The sequence below is a fragment of the Lepisosteus platostomus genome, chromosome 11 (assembly GCF_059453375.1).
Source record: "Lepisosteus platostomus isolate fLepPlt1 chromosome 11, fLepPlt1.hap1, whole genome shotgun sequence".
NCBI lineage: Eukaryota > Metazoa > Chordata > Actinopteri > Semionotiformes > Lepisosteidae > Lepisosteus > Lepisosteus platostomus.
In genome coordinates, this window is record NC_142621.1 from 42,730,489 (window position 1) to 42,745,049 (window position 14,561).

The window sequence follows — 14,561 nt, forward strand, 5'->3', positions numbered from 1 at the left end:
GGGCTGGACTGTGCTTTCTATGAACGTTAATAATACGGTTCAGGCTTGCTTTTAATTCCTGCAGCATGTTATCTGCTGGAAGCTTTGTTGACTGAAACATTTCATCTGATTGCAAACGATTAAGTCCTCTTTCCCCTGTTTTGTATTCGTATCTTTAAGTGAAAAGACTTGGATCCCAGTCGCTTGAGCTTTTGGTTGCTTTCTCCCCCCCCAAACAGAAGCTGGAATCCTCCCAGGTGCGCAAGGTCCAGGCTGCAGATGGAGTGGGGGTCCCCGTCCCCCGAAACGGGAGTGCCTGCCAGTCCCCGAAGCTTGCGAACGGCTCCCCTCTTCTGCCTGCTGCCTCCAGGGCCCCCGCTGGCCCCACTGTGATCGAGGAGCCCCTGAAGAAGGTGAAGAAGCCATCACCGCAGCTGCAGGCTCGCAGTGGCCCCAGCGGGGCCCCCAACGGCTTTGGCGGGGCCCCCAAACCAGAGAGCGACAGGAGGCACGCGGCGGAGAGCAGGGGCCTGTCTGCATCTACCTCAATGAAGTCCCTGACCGACTCTTCTCCAGACACCTCGGAGGCGAAGGTAAGGCCGGCAGGCCCTTCTATATGGAACGCAAAACCTGAGGCGCTACTTTTGACCCCCCCAATTTCTCTCCCATTAGGGGTCTCTCAAGGGTATCGCCCTCCCACCCCGCCTGACATGGCGGGGACGGGGAGTCTGGCTCGGCCTGGTTGACACAGGAATGTGGTTTTGATTCGTTTCAAGGAGGGGTGTTTCTGAAAGTTACTAAAAAGGTTTCTGTGGTCTAGAAAGTATCTAGAAAGCTTGAGTCTTAATTAAAATGCTGTGCGTTTTCACTTAACGGCCATCTCTGTAGATTGAAGTAGCATCTTCAGAATGTACTACTGGTGTCTTCTTCGTGTATAAGTTATTGAGAGGTATAGTTCTAGATTATTTGAAAGATTTATTTATATACAACCCATCTTGAAATGGGAGATCTGCTGGTTCAGGCCCGCTAACTCTGCTCAACACTTGGATCCACGCAGGTGGGGATATAGCCGACTCGCCTGCAATGCCACGTCTTTACGATTCTAGTTTAACTCTTTATTCCCCGCTGAAAAGAGAAGAAAAGAAACACAACGTTTCGGCTGTGGAGCCTCCTTTGGGTGTGTGGAATAAACTTTTGCTTGTTCCTCTGCTAGGTTTCTGTCCTAGGTTACCGTGCTCTGAAAAGATAATATCGACTTCTGTTAGATGCGTGTTGTTTTTCCCATAAAGCCAGGGCGTTCTGTCCTGGAAGGTATGAGTGTCTTTTGGCTTTTCTAGGTTCTTTTAAGGCATCAGCTTGATTCTAGGTTCTTTTAAAGTGTCAGCATCTGCAGCGCTAGGGCGGGTGGTTAACTTGCTCCATTTATTCATTGAGCTGAGAAGGGGTGAGTGTCTGAAGACACCATGACCCTCCAGGATCTGGATTGGATGCCCCAGGGCTGTAGGAGGAACTGTGCTGCACTGTTTCGGGCGCGAGCACATGTTATGTCATCTCTCATTTAACACGCTAGCTTTGGCGAGGCTCAGGGGGGTGCGCCCTCCAGCGACCACGCCGAGCAGGCGCGGGCCTTTTTCTGCGTGACTCAAGCGCGGCCGCGCTCTGAATTCCAGGACGGGGAGCCGAGCGGGCCACCGGCGCCGCCGAAGGAAGTGAGCAGCCCTAGGGGCCTCCCCAAGGGCGAGCCCCCCGCGAGGAGTGGCCTCAGCGGCGGCACGGCGTCGCCCAGGCGGGGGCCCGAAGCCCCGAGCCCCGGAGGCGCGGAGGAGAGGAGCGTGAAGTTCAAGCCCCAGGCCCTGACCAACGTCGCCTCCGAGCCGGCCAGCACCATATCGCCTCCCCCTGCCAAGAAACTGGCTCTTTCTGCCAAGAAGGTGAGAGCGCGTGGCGGGGCCGTGCAGCGCCGGTCTGGGAGCAGCCTGGCCTCTTTGGCTTGGCTGGCAGGACCGACGGGTTCCAAGTAGCCAGGGAATCTGAGGTGTTGGTGTGTAGTATGAACCCCGAGACGTGTCCGGGCGGCCATTCTGTGTTGCCGGTGGGAGAGGTCCTGAGACAACTGGATGCCACCTCGGAAAGCAGTCTTCATATTAAAATGTAATTTGTTTTGTGTTTAGGGGGCTTCAGCTGCCCAAAAACGCACTTCATTTTCTAATATTGACCTGAAATTCATAAAAGAAAAAGGCTCAAAGAATGTATGAAAGCAGTATATCCGAAATCCCCAGAACCTTACTATTTTCAGTATGTGCTCCTTCAAATTTAACTGCACCTTTATTTTGGGTAAAAATAACAGACACATGTAGAAACATATACGGCCTTTGTGGTGCATTAAAGGCTTTACACAGAGCGCATAGAACTAATAATTCATTTTCCCCGGAGCGCATAATTCTAAAACATGCTTTTATATCTCAGATAGCAAAGTTTCCTAAAGCACTTTCAATATTTTACTCAAGAAATCTTATTTCAATCTTATGTCCGATTTCTAGTTATTTAACCATGATTTTAATTTTCACACCATAGCATTGTATAATTAAACTATGTAAGCGCAGATATAACTTTAATAAGAGCAAAACTCAGTTTCAGTTTAATAATACTGTATCTCCTGCAGTCATAACGCCAAAAATGATCGAACTTTCTTTTAGCTGTTATAAGTTTTTTCTCCTACAAAGAGTGCCGAACATTTGAATGCAATAAATTCGCAATTACATTAAAAAAGTTATTATGAGAGTTATTGTTGGAAGGAAGCCATTACAGTGGCATCTTGGAGACGTGCGCAGAGACCATCGATAAAGCACTCGTTTCATATGAAACAGAAGGAATCATCACTCATAACTCTCATAACTGCAAAAAAAAAAGCCATATGAACTGCACTGAATTCACACTACTGGAATGTAAAAGACAGAAAACAATGTTTCTGAATAAAAACAGGATTTGCATTTAAATGTGAAGAAATGTTATCATATGTGATCAACTAGACTGCAAAAGAAAAAAGAAAGTAAAGAATTGTGCAGTTTAGAATGAGCCCAGCAGGTCCTGTTTGCGCACTAGTGAAGAGTCTGTTTTGAAATTTTGTTTGGCGCGCAGCTTTAAGACGGGACCCCAGGTTTTGTGTCTTTTGGGATTTATTACCCCTTGGTGAGATGTGCTGAAGATAGGTAGGCTCAGTACTAGCCCTTTGGCAAAGTGTTAAATGTTCTACCTTTGTGATGAATTTATCAAAACCCTGCTTCTTTCAGTGCATGTTATCATCTACCTGAATTTTAGTAGCACTGCCACACTTGTCTTGCAAACAGAAAACAGCTTTCTGCACTGGTTCCCATCCAGTTACAGAGAGGCTGTTCAGATCAGCCGTGTTACAGATCAAACAGCTGATACTGCAGGACATGCTGTAAATGCAGATTAATGAAGGTGTTTTCTGTATTATATTACAGGTAGGTTTTGAGTATCTTTTTTTTAAGTTCTCCCTTTTCCATTCCTATACTGGACCTGCTGCTTTTTCTTGACTTGAACAGTTTTTGTTGGCTTGTGTCTTTTGATAGGATTTATATTTTAAGCTTTGGGGCACATAAACAGTCTCCCAGCGTGTAAACTGTTGTCTAACCAGTGCTTTGTTGGACTGTCTTTACTTTCAAGCGAGAGCTGTTTCTTTGTAATTTCTGAGCATGACCTTTTCACTCTTTGTGTTTTCTTTTCTTCTAACCATTTCTAATTCTTCTTCTGCCATACCTTTTCCTGTTTTTTTTTCCCCGTTTTCTTTTTCCCCCCTCTCTCTCTCCTTTTTTTTTTGTCATATTCATGGCTACGTTTTTTTTTTTAGACCACCAAGTTTTTATTTATGTCAATAACTGCAGGCCAGGTCCAGCCAGAGTCCGAGCGGCAGTGAGGCCTCATTCTCTCCACGCCATCTGCCCAGCGATTCCACGCATCCAACCACATCCCGCCACTTCTCCTCGCCCACCGCTGCCCACAGACACAGGTACGGCTCTGGGAACTACCTCCCACGTCACTGGGACATGTCCGCAATTTATTTGTAATGCCAGAACCATTGAGGTTATGCATTTCAGGGCTGTGCCTTTTTGCAAAGCTTTTATCGCCTTAAAAAGCCATTTATAAATCTCCTAAATGACCAAATCTAGGCCCCCTTTATTCAGTTGTTTATCTTCATGTATTTTTCCTCTTGTAAAACCTTGATACAAAAGATATGAACTAAAATAGGTGTTTTCATATTTCAAAAAGAAGAAAGCCTATTAAATGAAGAAATTGGCTTCTTTCATGCATGAAATGTAAAAGTCTGTTTTTTTTTTCCTTTCCTCAGGGCTGACTCATTCCATTCTCCCAAATTGCAAGCTCTGCCCAAGCCATGGTCAGACTCCCTGTGTAGTAAAGATGGCCACAGGAAGTCGGCCATCGCCTCTCCCTTCGATTCGGTTGGCATGCAGCTGCCTTGCGGTTCCCCTTCTCAAACCAATGGCTTTCTTCCCAAAAGCCCGGAGAAAGGCAGCTCCCAGTCCAGCCCGGTGGACACCACTGAGCCCTCGTCTGTCCCTGGCCTCGCGAAAAAGCCGAAAAAACACAAGCACCGCTGCCCCGGGGGAGACGACCGGCCCCCTTCTGTAGCGGAGAATGGCCGCAAGGAGGGCGCGGAGGAGGCCCCTAAAAAGAAGAAGAAGAGGAGGAAGAGGAGAGCGGAGGATGAAGAGCAGGGCGTAGCGGGCCCTGCGAGGGAGAGCGTGCTGTCCCACCTGGAGTCGCCTCGGGACCCCCCCCGGGGTCCGGGCTCTCCTCCCAGGCTCCCGGCTCCTCCGGAGAGCTGGACCGCATCCGCGGAGCCACCAACCCCCAGGCCCCCCAGCGAAGAAGCGGCCCCGGGGGACAAGAAGAAGAAAAAGAGAAGAAGGGAGAAAAGCAAGGAAGGGACGTCCGGAAAAGAGAGCCTTTCCAAGTCTGTTTGCGACAGGTAGGTGCTGCTCGCTGGAGTCTCGCTCGGTCAGGCCCGACCCGTGAGGCCAGAGGAGAACCAGGGCGTGGCGCGCGGCACAGAGCTGGGGGCGTACGTCAGGTGGGGTCTCCTCGGCTCTCGGCCGAATGGCGGTTTCTTGCAACCTGCTGGTTTCCTGCGGGTGTGCAGAGATGCCAGAGAGAAGAGCACCTCTGCCTTAGCCTGCAGCTAGATCACCCTGCAACTCACTGCTGGCAGCCCACTAGAGCTCAGCAGGTGTGAGCCTGGCCAGTACCTGGAGGGGAGACCTCCTGGGAAAGCTAAGGCTGCTGCTGGGAGGGGTGTTAGTGAGGCCAGTAGGGGACGGTCACCCAGTGGTATGAGTGGGCCCTAATGCCCCAGTATAGTGATGGGGACACTATACTTTAAAAAGGCACTGTATTTCAGATGAGAAGTAAAACTAAGGCCCTGACTCTGTGGGTATTTAAAATCCCAGGGCATTTCTCAAAAAGAGTAGGGGTGTTAACCTGGGTCCCAAGGCCAAATTTCCCCATCTTTTGCCAGTCGTTGCCTCTAATAATCTCTGAACTGGCTTCATTACTCTGCTCTCCTCCCCACTGAGAGCTGGTGTGTGGGGAGCGTTCTGGCGCACTCTGGCTGCTGCTGCATCATCCAGATGGAGCACCAGCTGCACACTGGTGGAGGGAAGTCCCCATTACCTGTAAAGCGCTTGGAGAGCAGTGTCCAGAAAAGCGCTATATGAGAGTAAGGATAGTTATGGAACCCGCCACCTTCCTGCAGGAGGATGGCGCTGATGGGTAGGCAAGAGGAAGGAGCCTGTCTGTTGGTTCTCGCTGTAACGTGCACTACAATACTAAAGAACTGGCATGTCCAAACTGCGTGGGTGTATAGTAAAGAATAATACAAAATAATTAAAATAATAAAAAATCTTAGAGCTTCCCTTCAAGTACAAACTAAAACATTTTTTACCAAATAGTAATGACACCTTTTCTTCCAGACTGCCTACAGACTGCGTACTGTAGTGTGATTTTTCTGCACCGCTGAAACGCCCTGTTGTGTTTACGGTACTTGTGCACATCAGGACACTTGAACATGTTAGGTCACTGTGGGTCATCGATTGATCTGGCTTGGTGTCACAGCCTCTCCCCTCTCCCCCCCCGTGTCCAGCTCAGGGATCAGAGAAGCAGCGGTGGGGACCGACGCCGATGATTTGGACAAGCTGAAAAAGAAGAGGGAGAAACTCAAGGAGAAAGCAGAACGGAGAAAGAGGAAGAGGAGTGCGAGTGATGAGGAAGGCCGCAGCTCCGATCCCCTCCCGGAGGAGAGTACAGTAAACGGGGGAAGAGCTGGCAAGACGAAACCAGGTGCAGAGCAGTCAGTCGCCTTAGATGCTTAGACCTCTGTTTGCTTCACCTGCACGTGTTCACGGTTTCGCCCCGAGGGGCGGTGTTTCTCTCTGTTTGTATGGCACTCCTTTAGTTCTGATACAGGCCCAGAACAGATCTACACAGCCTGCACTCGGAGAGCAGCAGCTACCAGTCTTATAACAGCATGGGACGGTTCCGCTGGTTTAGCTAACAGCTCCTTCAGGAACTAGCCTCTGTAGTTGACCAGCTAGAAGCACTTCAGTGCTCTTGCAGGTTTAAAAGGTGGCGCCAACAGTGAACGAGCCTTCAAACTAAAGAGCGCCTCCGTCTTCTGACGGAGAATTGTTTTGTCCGCAGTGGTCGTCTGGGATGGCCAGGTACGCGACGGTTATAAACGTACCCCAGAGCTCCCAGCGGCGCAGTCCTCCTCGGCCTGGGACGGGAGGAGGAGCTGCAGCGTGGTGACCGAGCTCCTCCGGCACTCTGAGGACCGGGCGTACGGAGCTGAAGGTGAGCGGGCGGGGGTGTCCTCGAGCCGGTCGCGTGCTGCCGCTCCGACGGGCTGGGCCAGCTGCCCGGGAGGATCCGAAGCCCCGCAATGAGAATTCCTCGTTTTCTGTCGTTTCCTTAAGTATGCACCCCAGTGTGGAACCGGCACTTGTTTTGGGACCCAGCTGCCGGGCCGTGAATCCCGTGCTCTTCCGGGAGAGAATGAGATGCGCAGACGCGCTGCTCCTATACTCCCACCCCCGGGTGCTTCCTGTCCGTGGTGTGGAGAGGTACAGGACTCTCACCCATCGGTCGATTTCAGATAAGATCACTTTATTGGCCATATACAGTTTCTTGCATTAGGAATTTTGTCTTTTCGCTCTCCATGAGACACACAGGCACACAAGACGGGGAGAGAGAAGCTTGGGGTCAGAGCGCAGGGTCAGCCATAGCAGCTGGGGTTAAGAGCCTTGCTCAGGGGCCAAACGGAGTAGGATTCCCCTGCCGCAGATGTCACAGGATTTGAACCGGCAGCCTTGCAGGCGCAGACTCTTAGCCACGGTGCCACCGCTCCGCCCCATCAGAAACCTTAAGAGTCTTGTAGGCACATTTGTAGTGATGTGCCTGCAAGAAACGAGTTTCGAAATGTTTTTGTTGAGCGTGAAATCGGAATGACAGCTTTGAAAGGTTTTGCTGTTTGCTGGCGCCTTCCCCGTTGACGCGGGTTAAACGGAGATCTGATGTGTTTGTCTGATGTCAGCTCTGTTGCGTTTCAGTCTTGACCTGGGATGGGGAGGTCTCTGCTCTCAGCAGAGAGGCCATTGAGGACACCCACATTGCCAGAAACGACACTGTGATTGATGAATGGGATGAAGACTTTGACAGTGGGAAGGTGAGGAGACAGAGCTGTTTTTTTATTCTTTCTTGATATTTTTTTTCCTTTCTCTCGCCTCAGGTCAATTCTTCCGTAATGTTTTTCAAGTTCTTGTCGTGTACTGTTTAGCAAAAACATTAGTGCTTTTTTTTCAGCACTGTTTTTTTTCACCTCTTTGTTGGGCTACATGGGATTATAAACAGCCACCCACACGTTATCAGAAAGCTGCTCCTTTGGTAAGGGTTAGCAGAGGCACCAGTTCACCTAGATAATGTGTCTTTGGGGGGGACGGGGACTGGGGCCCCCAGAGAAAACCTACACCAACCTGGGAAGAGCATGCAGACTCCACACAGAAGGCACCAAACCCCCAAAGTCCAAGCCAGGGCCCAAAACCTGTGAAGCACACCAGCTCAACTGAAACACCACCACACTGCTGTAATAAATTCTCTGCCAGGTTAATAACGTACCTGATACGATAGTAGTGATTTACACTGAAGGCACTTGAAGTAACTGAAGGTTACTAAAGTGTATTTCAGTAACTTAAGGAATAAAAGAAAAAAAGCTACAGATCTTTTATTTTGCTTTTAAACAGGTTAAGAAAGTAAAAAAGTATAGGAAGGAGAAGAGGAGGAACTTCAATGTCTTCCAGAAAGTCCAGAACCGTCGTAATCTATGGTCGGTCACCCACGGAGGGAGGATGACCAGTCTGGGTCACCGGTTCTAACCAGCAAGACTGGGTGAGTCATGGAGAGAGCCACTCGGAAAGGACCACATTCGCGGGGTGCATTACACCGCCTTAAAGTAAACATTTGAGACTATTTGCTATGATATGTACTGTTTTCTTAAATTCTACTTTGAATTAGTTTCCTGTAAATGGATGAAAGGTGTCGTGGAGGAACTATGCCTCGCTAATGTCTCTTATAGACTGGTATGGAATGGTGCAGGAGGGACCCTTGTATTGTGCTTCTGTGCTGCTTTGTCTTTCTTGCGAGATGTATATCTTAGTGCATTTGAAAATACTTTTTTTTACATACTGGCACGTCTCAATGTTCTTTAAACTCCTTTTTGCAGACGAGAAAGGGTGTCTTTTCGAGATCAAGGAGGGATCTGTCCAAGCTTCTGCGCGAGGAAGCTGCAGGTCTGTCCCTCAGTCTTCTTGTCGCGAAGGCTGGTTGTTGTCGGGAGGAGAGGAAGGTGGCAGGACAAGACAGGAGGACTCTGCTGAGCTGACGTTTCTTCTGTGAGCCACAGACAGCTGGACAGCCACCACCATGACAACCATGAACTGGCTAAGGCCTCCTTTGGGTGAGGAGAGCAGCTCGAATTGGACTTGGGAAGAAAAAGAACGAGTGTACCTGGGATTTCTGGAACAAAAGCTCGTAAATTGTATGAAAGGGGCAAACATATTACCGCGGTAAAAAACAACCCGAATGCAGTCCGTAAATGAAGTCGTAAAATGGATGGTGGCTTCCCCACCTTGCTTAAATCTTGATGAACCAGATGCATTCAGAAATGTGTACAGTGTGAGGCCAGAAGATGTCGAGCTGGTGCTCATGAGGTGTGGAATCACGGCTCCTTGCACCTAGCAATGCACGTTAATGCAAGATCCATTCAGGAAAAACTACTGATCGGTACTGTGAACCGCGGGGGGCTGTGTTAAAGAATGCACTGTTTTTGGTGCAAGTGTTAAGTGTACGGGAAGAGGGGAAAAAGGGAAAGTTCAAGCCGAGACGCAAGGTTTACTCCTGCCGAAGGGTTTTGCACATGCTTTGTGCAGCCTGCTCCAGGGAGAGATCTTACACTTGAAGTCACCGCTAAATCAGGAGCAAACTAGTCCCCACAGCAGTCTGTAAAATAGCTGGAAAAATTTAGCAGTGCAGTTTCCTAAATTCAGTGTTTATAAGTATTAAATATGACATGTATATCAGAATAATTTAAAATGATTTTTTAAATTTCAATTCCGTCACAAAATTAGCAAAACTGAATGAACACGGTGCTGAGGCCTGTTGTGCGTCAATCAAAGACAAACAATGTCAGAGAATTTAAATGAAATTGAAACCATCTCAGGGTTCAAATTCACTGAATTTGGAAACAGAGATGCGGGAGAATTTGGATTGTCCTCTGTACAGGTCTGAGCAATCGTGACATTTGCCACAAATACTGACTGTAGCCTGGAGACCATAAAGCAGAACAAAAAAGGTTTCCTCCTACTACATTATATTTAAGAACAATCTGCTTAGCTGTAAAGACCAGCTAAGCAGATTGCAGAGGCAGTTGTGGTTATTTAGCATATTTCCATTAAGAGAACACATATCAAATCCTTATGCCCATATATCGAGTAGGGCTTTCAGCCTGTATTCACACATTTTGACCACCGGTGACCACAGGTTCATTGCTGTTTCACAGTTTTCTGCTGTAGTGCCTGTTAAACATTTCATTCGGTGTGTCCCCGAAGCTGTGTCCGTTAAGGCATGAAGGCGTTTGCTCTCGCTTGTGACCGATTAGTTCTTGATTTGGAGCCATGTGCTCCAGGCTGGTGCGGGACTGAGACTAGGTAGGAAATTCTGCATTGTTCCCATCACAGCACCCATAAGAAAGCACCGAGTTAATCGACATTTATCAGAGAAACCTGCTCATACCCGTGGACGGTTTTAGGCTGTAATGAAATCAGTTTATCGGGGTTAAGCATTATTCTGGGTTGCAAAGAGACTGAATTTATTGGGGTTTCCTTGATTGTAATAAGAACTCAAGACCGGTGACAAACGACAGGAGGCTTTTCAGCCCATCTAACCTGCATAATAAAGAAAAAACAAGTAGAAACTACCTGGGAGGGAGAAGTGAGGTCTGCAAGTTGGAAATGTTTTACCAGGAAAAAAACAAGGAATTTTATTCACCTCTGATAAATCTCACTTCTGCTGCTGTCTAGGCCAATCGCAGGAGACTGGGACACACGCTCATTTAGTTTTGACAGCCTTGTTTATGCTGGCGGCCCAGCTGAGGTGATGAGCTCAGTCTCACTGATGTAGTTGAAGTGATTCGGGACATGTGCTTTATTGGGGAAAAAAAAACTCATTTTGCGTTTCAACTTTATCAGCTTCACAGTTAAGGGTTGCCGTAATGAGGCACATCATTGGGAGTTCTGGAAAATTGCAGTCCATTAACAGGTACCTAAGAAACAGAAAAACTGCACATACTACAGAGTGCCAGTTTCAGAACGTCCCCTGCAAAATAATTTGAGTTTTCAGTTGTTTTCCAACATGAAGGCATTTTTTTTATCAAAAAAAAAGATATTTGGGTATCTTTTGTGTGTAACAAAGTTGTCTTATATCTAGTTCCGAACTGTAAAGATTTTTTTGTTCCGTTAAGCATGTTTTTGTTTTATATTCTAAACAAACGTCAAAAACATATCACAAGATCTCTTTCAGCATTTGTTTACATTTTGTTTTGTAGATTTAGACAGAGAAAAATACATGAATGAGGAAAGAAAATAGTGTGCATTTCCAGCTACACCAAAACCTCACTCTGCCAGTGTAAGATAGATATATTTGAACTAAACAGGAACAGGATATGGTAGTTTATCTACTGTGAATGTTTAACACAGGAAGTTTGTGCTTTCTGCTAGTATTCGAAACGTTAATCTCCAAAAAATAAGATAAAAGGATCAGTTTAGGTCTTATGTTAACTGTGTAAATTACCCTTTTCTTGTATAAGTTCAGAATCTGTTTCACATTAAAATGTAAACCAGTTTAGTTGTAGGTTTTGATAGCATTTTTAAGCTGCTGAATAGGTTTCCAGTCTTATTACAGAGTAGTACAGTTTAACCAGTTGACACTTGACCAGTTGGATTTGAAACGTCTTCTACAACCATTCTTATACAAATGTGTTGTAGTTTTTTTTTTCTTAATAGTTATTTTGATTGTACAATACATCAGGATGTGTAAGTGAAGTTAAGTTTTATCACTCCTGAAGTGTACTAAATTAGTACTAAAGTTTTGAATCCACTCAGGTCTTTTTGACTCAGATTTATTTTTTTAACATACAGTAAATTATATCTTCACATATGCAAACTAAACCATGCTAACAGTTCCTTTGGTTAAATATCTGTAAATTAAAAAGTGAAGGAAATCTGTAAATGACATTAATTCACTGCTTTTATGAAGAGGCCACAGTGTGTACAGTCGGTTGTTGTGATGGTATTTTTGGAGAGACTTTTTTGTTGTTCGTTGAACTGTTTGACAATATCAGCATACTCTTTTACCGAATGCAGGTGGTGTGTGTTCGCATGACTAATGCTTTCGGACTGTGGCTTTTTTCATTTCTGTAACTTTTAAAATATTTCATAACATTTTTCATCTGAATCTACCTCTGTTATCCATCTCAGCTACTCGATCCTCAGTCCTCGTGTCAGCTCACAAACCTATATATCCTTCAGACTTTCACTGACTTTTCTCACAGCAGTTCACAGTAATTCATTCTAGGTAAGCGTTACAAATTTGAGAACTTAAATCAACTAGCAAAAACATTAAGGAAAACCCTTCCTTTTATTTGGGGTAATTGATATGACCCCTTGTCAGTCTGGTCCTTTCTTATTACCTGTCTAGACCCTGCTTCATCATACTGAGCAGAATTTCCTTTGAAAGTTTAATGCATAACTGCACTCATTGATCCTTGGAACACCTTCGATTGACTCCCCATCAAGTAACAAAGTTTTGAAGGGGGGAGGCTAACACGTTCCAAGTATTTCTAACCTGCATTTTCACATGAAGATGTGGCTTTTCGTCACGTGCCGTTAAATAGCGATGAATAACAGTTTTTTTTTTTACTACTTATTTCTTCATCGGTTTCAAAAAGCCGGCTGTTGCAACTCCAGCTGTGTCGTAGATCCTCCCCAGGAGAGTCGGTGTCCATTCTGTTTGGCGGAAACGGTGAAAGAGTAGGGTGTAAATTGGTGCCTATCTGTCTCTCGTGCACCCATCATTGCGAAAATAATTCCCATCTAGCGGTGGCTTCCTCATTCTGGGATTTATCACCCTGTGTCCCTTCAGCCCTTTAGAAAGCAAAGTGATACTTTTCTACTTTTTTTTTCCCCCCAGACCGCAACTCCCGATCCTTTAGAACGAGACTTTATTGTTCTGCCTGCCTTCCTGTCCGCAAACGTCTCATCCGTAACTAGTGCCTGCGTAACGAACTTTCAGCCTCCAGGTTTCTTATTGTTGGACCTGACCACGAGCCCTCCTCTGCCTCCCAGTCTGAGCTAGGTGTGCTGGAGTGTAGGGCCAGAAGAACTACTGTCCCAGCCCTGGTTTGGTGCTACACAGCTTTTAACATTTTGGCATGCATTGCGTTCATCACCCTTTCCAAGGAGCTTGTATATTTCTAATTATATATCAATGCCCCTGTCTCTACTTTCTATGCAATTCTGGACTTTGACATTCGAACTGGTCACTCTTTCGTTAGCGGGATGCCTCAGGAACAAAAACGGTTGTCACTGCAGATGACGATGTCATTTTTTTCTTGCGTTCTGTGTGGTACTTGTACAATGGAATGGCTGGGGTCATACACTGTGCCATTTTTGCATAACACATCCTTCCTTAGTGTTTTTAAATTCCTATAACTTATATTGTAAGGAATATATAGTATGTATTATAAAATCATTGGGGTCTTCCACTTGTCTGGGCACAGATATATTACATTTATATTGAAAGTAATAATAAAATGCTTTGCCAATGTAGAGTTTGTACAGTACACCATGTGCTTCCGGTGTATCCAGTACTATTTAGTGTATAACTTCCCAAACAAGTTTTATTTTGGAAAGGTTGCCTCAGGCTGGCTTTACGAATAAAAATAAAACACCGAAAAAACGATGGTGTAGTTACAGGTTATTGGACTGTGAGTTAAACTTTAGAATTTATCAACAGTAAAGTTTGTGAAAAATGCAATGTGTTTCATATGATCCCTTAAAACTGTTAACTGTAGAGTTTACAGTAAATGACAGGTGTAAAAGGCATATTGCTATAGAAGTACTGTGTTATATAGAGTGTATGAATGTTTAATGTGGAATTATCCTGAGATTAGACATATTTTAATATCAATACAATTGACACTTTTTTAAACAGATTCTGGTCTGAGAGATCTGTATCATATTTGCATTTCTAGTTCTGATTTTTGCACCGTTATTTTCTGACCAAGGAGTGACCTTTATTATTTCCAACTGGAACTCTTAATATATATATATAAACAGGTGCAATAAAGTTGTCAATTTTGTGAGTCTTGACTTTTTTTCTTATTTAATCCCTTTACTATTCAGTAAGGTCCAGCATTATTTTCTATGAGATTTTGTTTGACAGCATTTGTGAAGATCCTTAAAGGTGCAGTTGAATCCAAACAATCATATTTTCTTGAGAATACAGGGACTCGTGGGGAAACTGTTTTGAAGGAATAGATTGATACCTTGTAGAATCAGCCAGACAAATAGCCAGTAGACATATCACTATCCAACTCACAACTGCCAACCCACTGAAGCTCAGCAGGTGTGAGCCTGGTCAGTACCTGGAGGGGAGACCTCCTGGGAAAAACTAAGGTTGCTGCTGGAAGAGGTGTTAGTGGGGCCAGCAGGGGGCGCTCACCCTGCAGTCCATGTGGGTCCTAATGCCCCAGTATAGTGACGGGGACACTATACTGTAAACAGGCGCCGTCCTTCAGATGAGACGTAAAACCGAGGTCCTGACTCCAGGGCGCTTCTCGAAAAGAGTAGGGGTGTAACCCCGGCGTCTTGGCCAAATTTCCCATTGGCCCTTACCAATCATGGCCTCCTACTAATCCCCATCTCTGAATTGGC

The 14,561-nt window shown here is 45.9% G+C and overlaps 1 protein-coding gene across 10 annotated transcripts in view; it reads left to right on the plus strand.

The window, feature by feature from the left end:
• Positions 1 to 13,990, plus strand: part of usp36 (ubiquitin specific peptidase 36) — a 31,459-nt gene extending 17,469 nt beyond the window's left edge. For 9 of the 10 annotated variants that reach the window (XM_088599818.1, XM_088599823.1, XM_088599819.1 and 6 more), the window contains 9 exons: positions 219 to 572; positions 1,650 to 1,910; positions 3,885 to 4,009; positions 4,349 to 4,990; positions 6,161 to 6,357; positions 6,718 to 6,870; positions 7,626 to 7,741; positions 8,316 to 8,460; positions 8,795 to 13,990. In XM_088599818.1, the coding sequence (XP_088455944.1) occupies positions 219 to 572; positions 1,650 to 1,910; positions 3,885 to 4,009; positions 4,349 to 4,990; positions 6,161 to 6,357; positions 6,718 to 6,870; positions 7,626 to 7,741; positions 8,316 to 8,447 (1,980 nt within the window). In that variant the 3' untranslated portion in view covers positions 8,448 to 8,460; positions 8,795 to 13,990. The other variant, XM_088599827.1, reaches the window with a different exon arrangement.
• Positions 13,991 to 14,561: the final 571 nt, after the last annotated feature.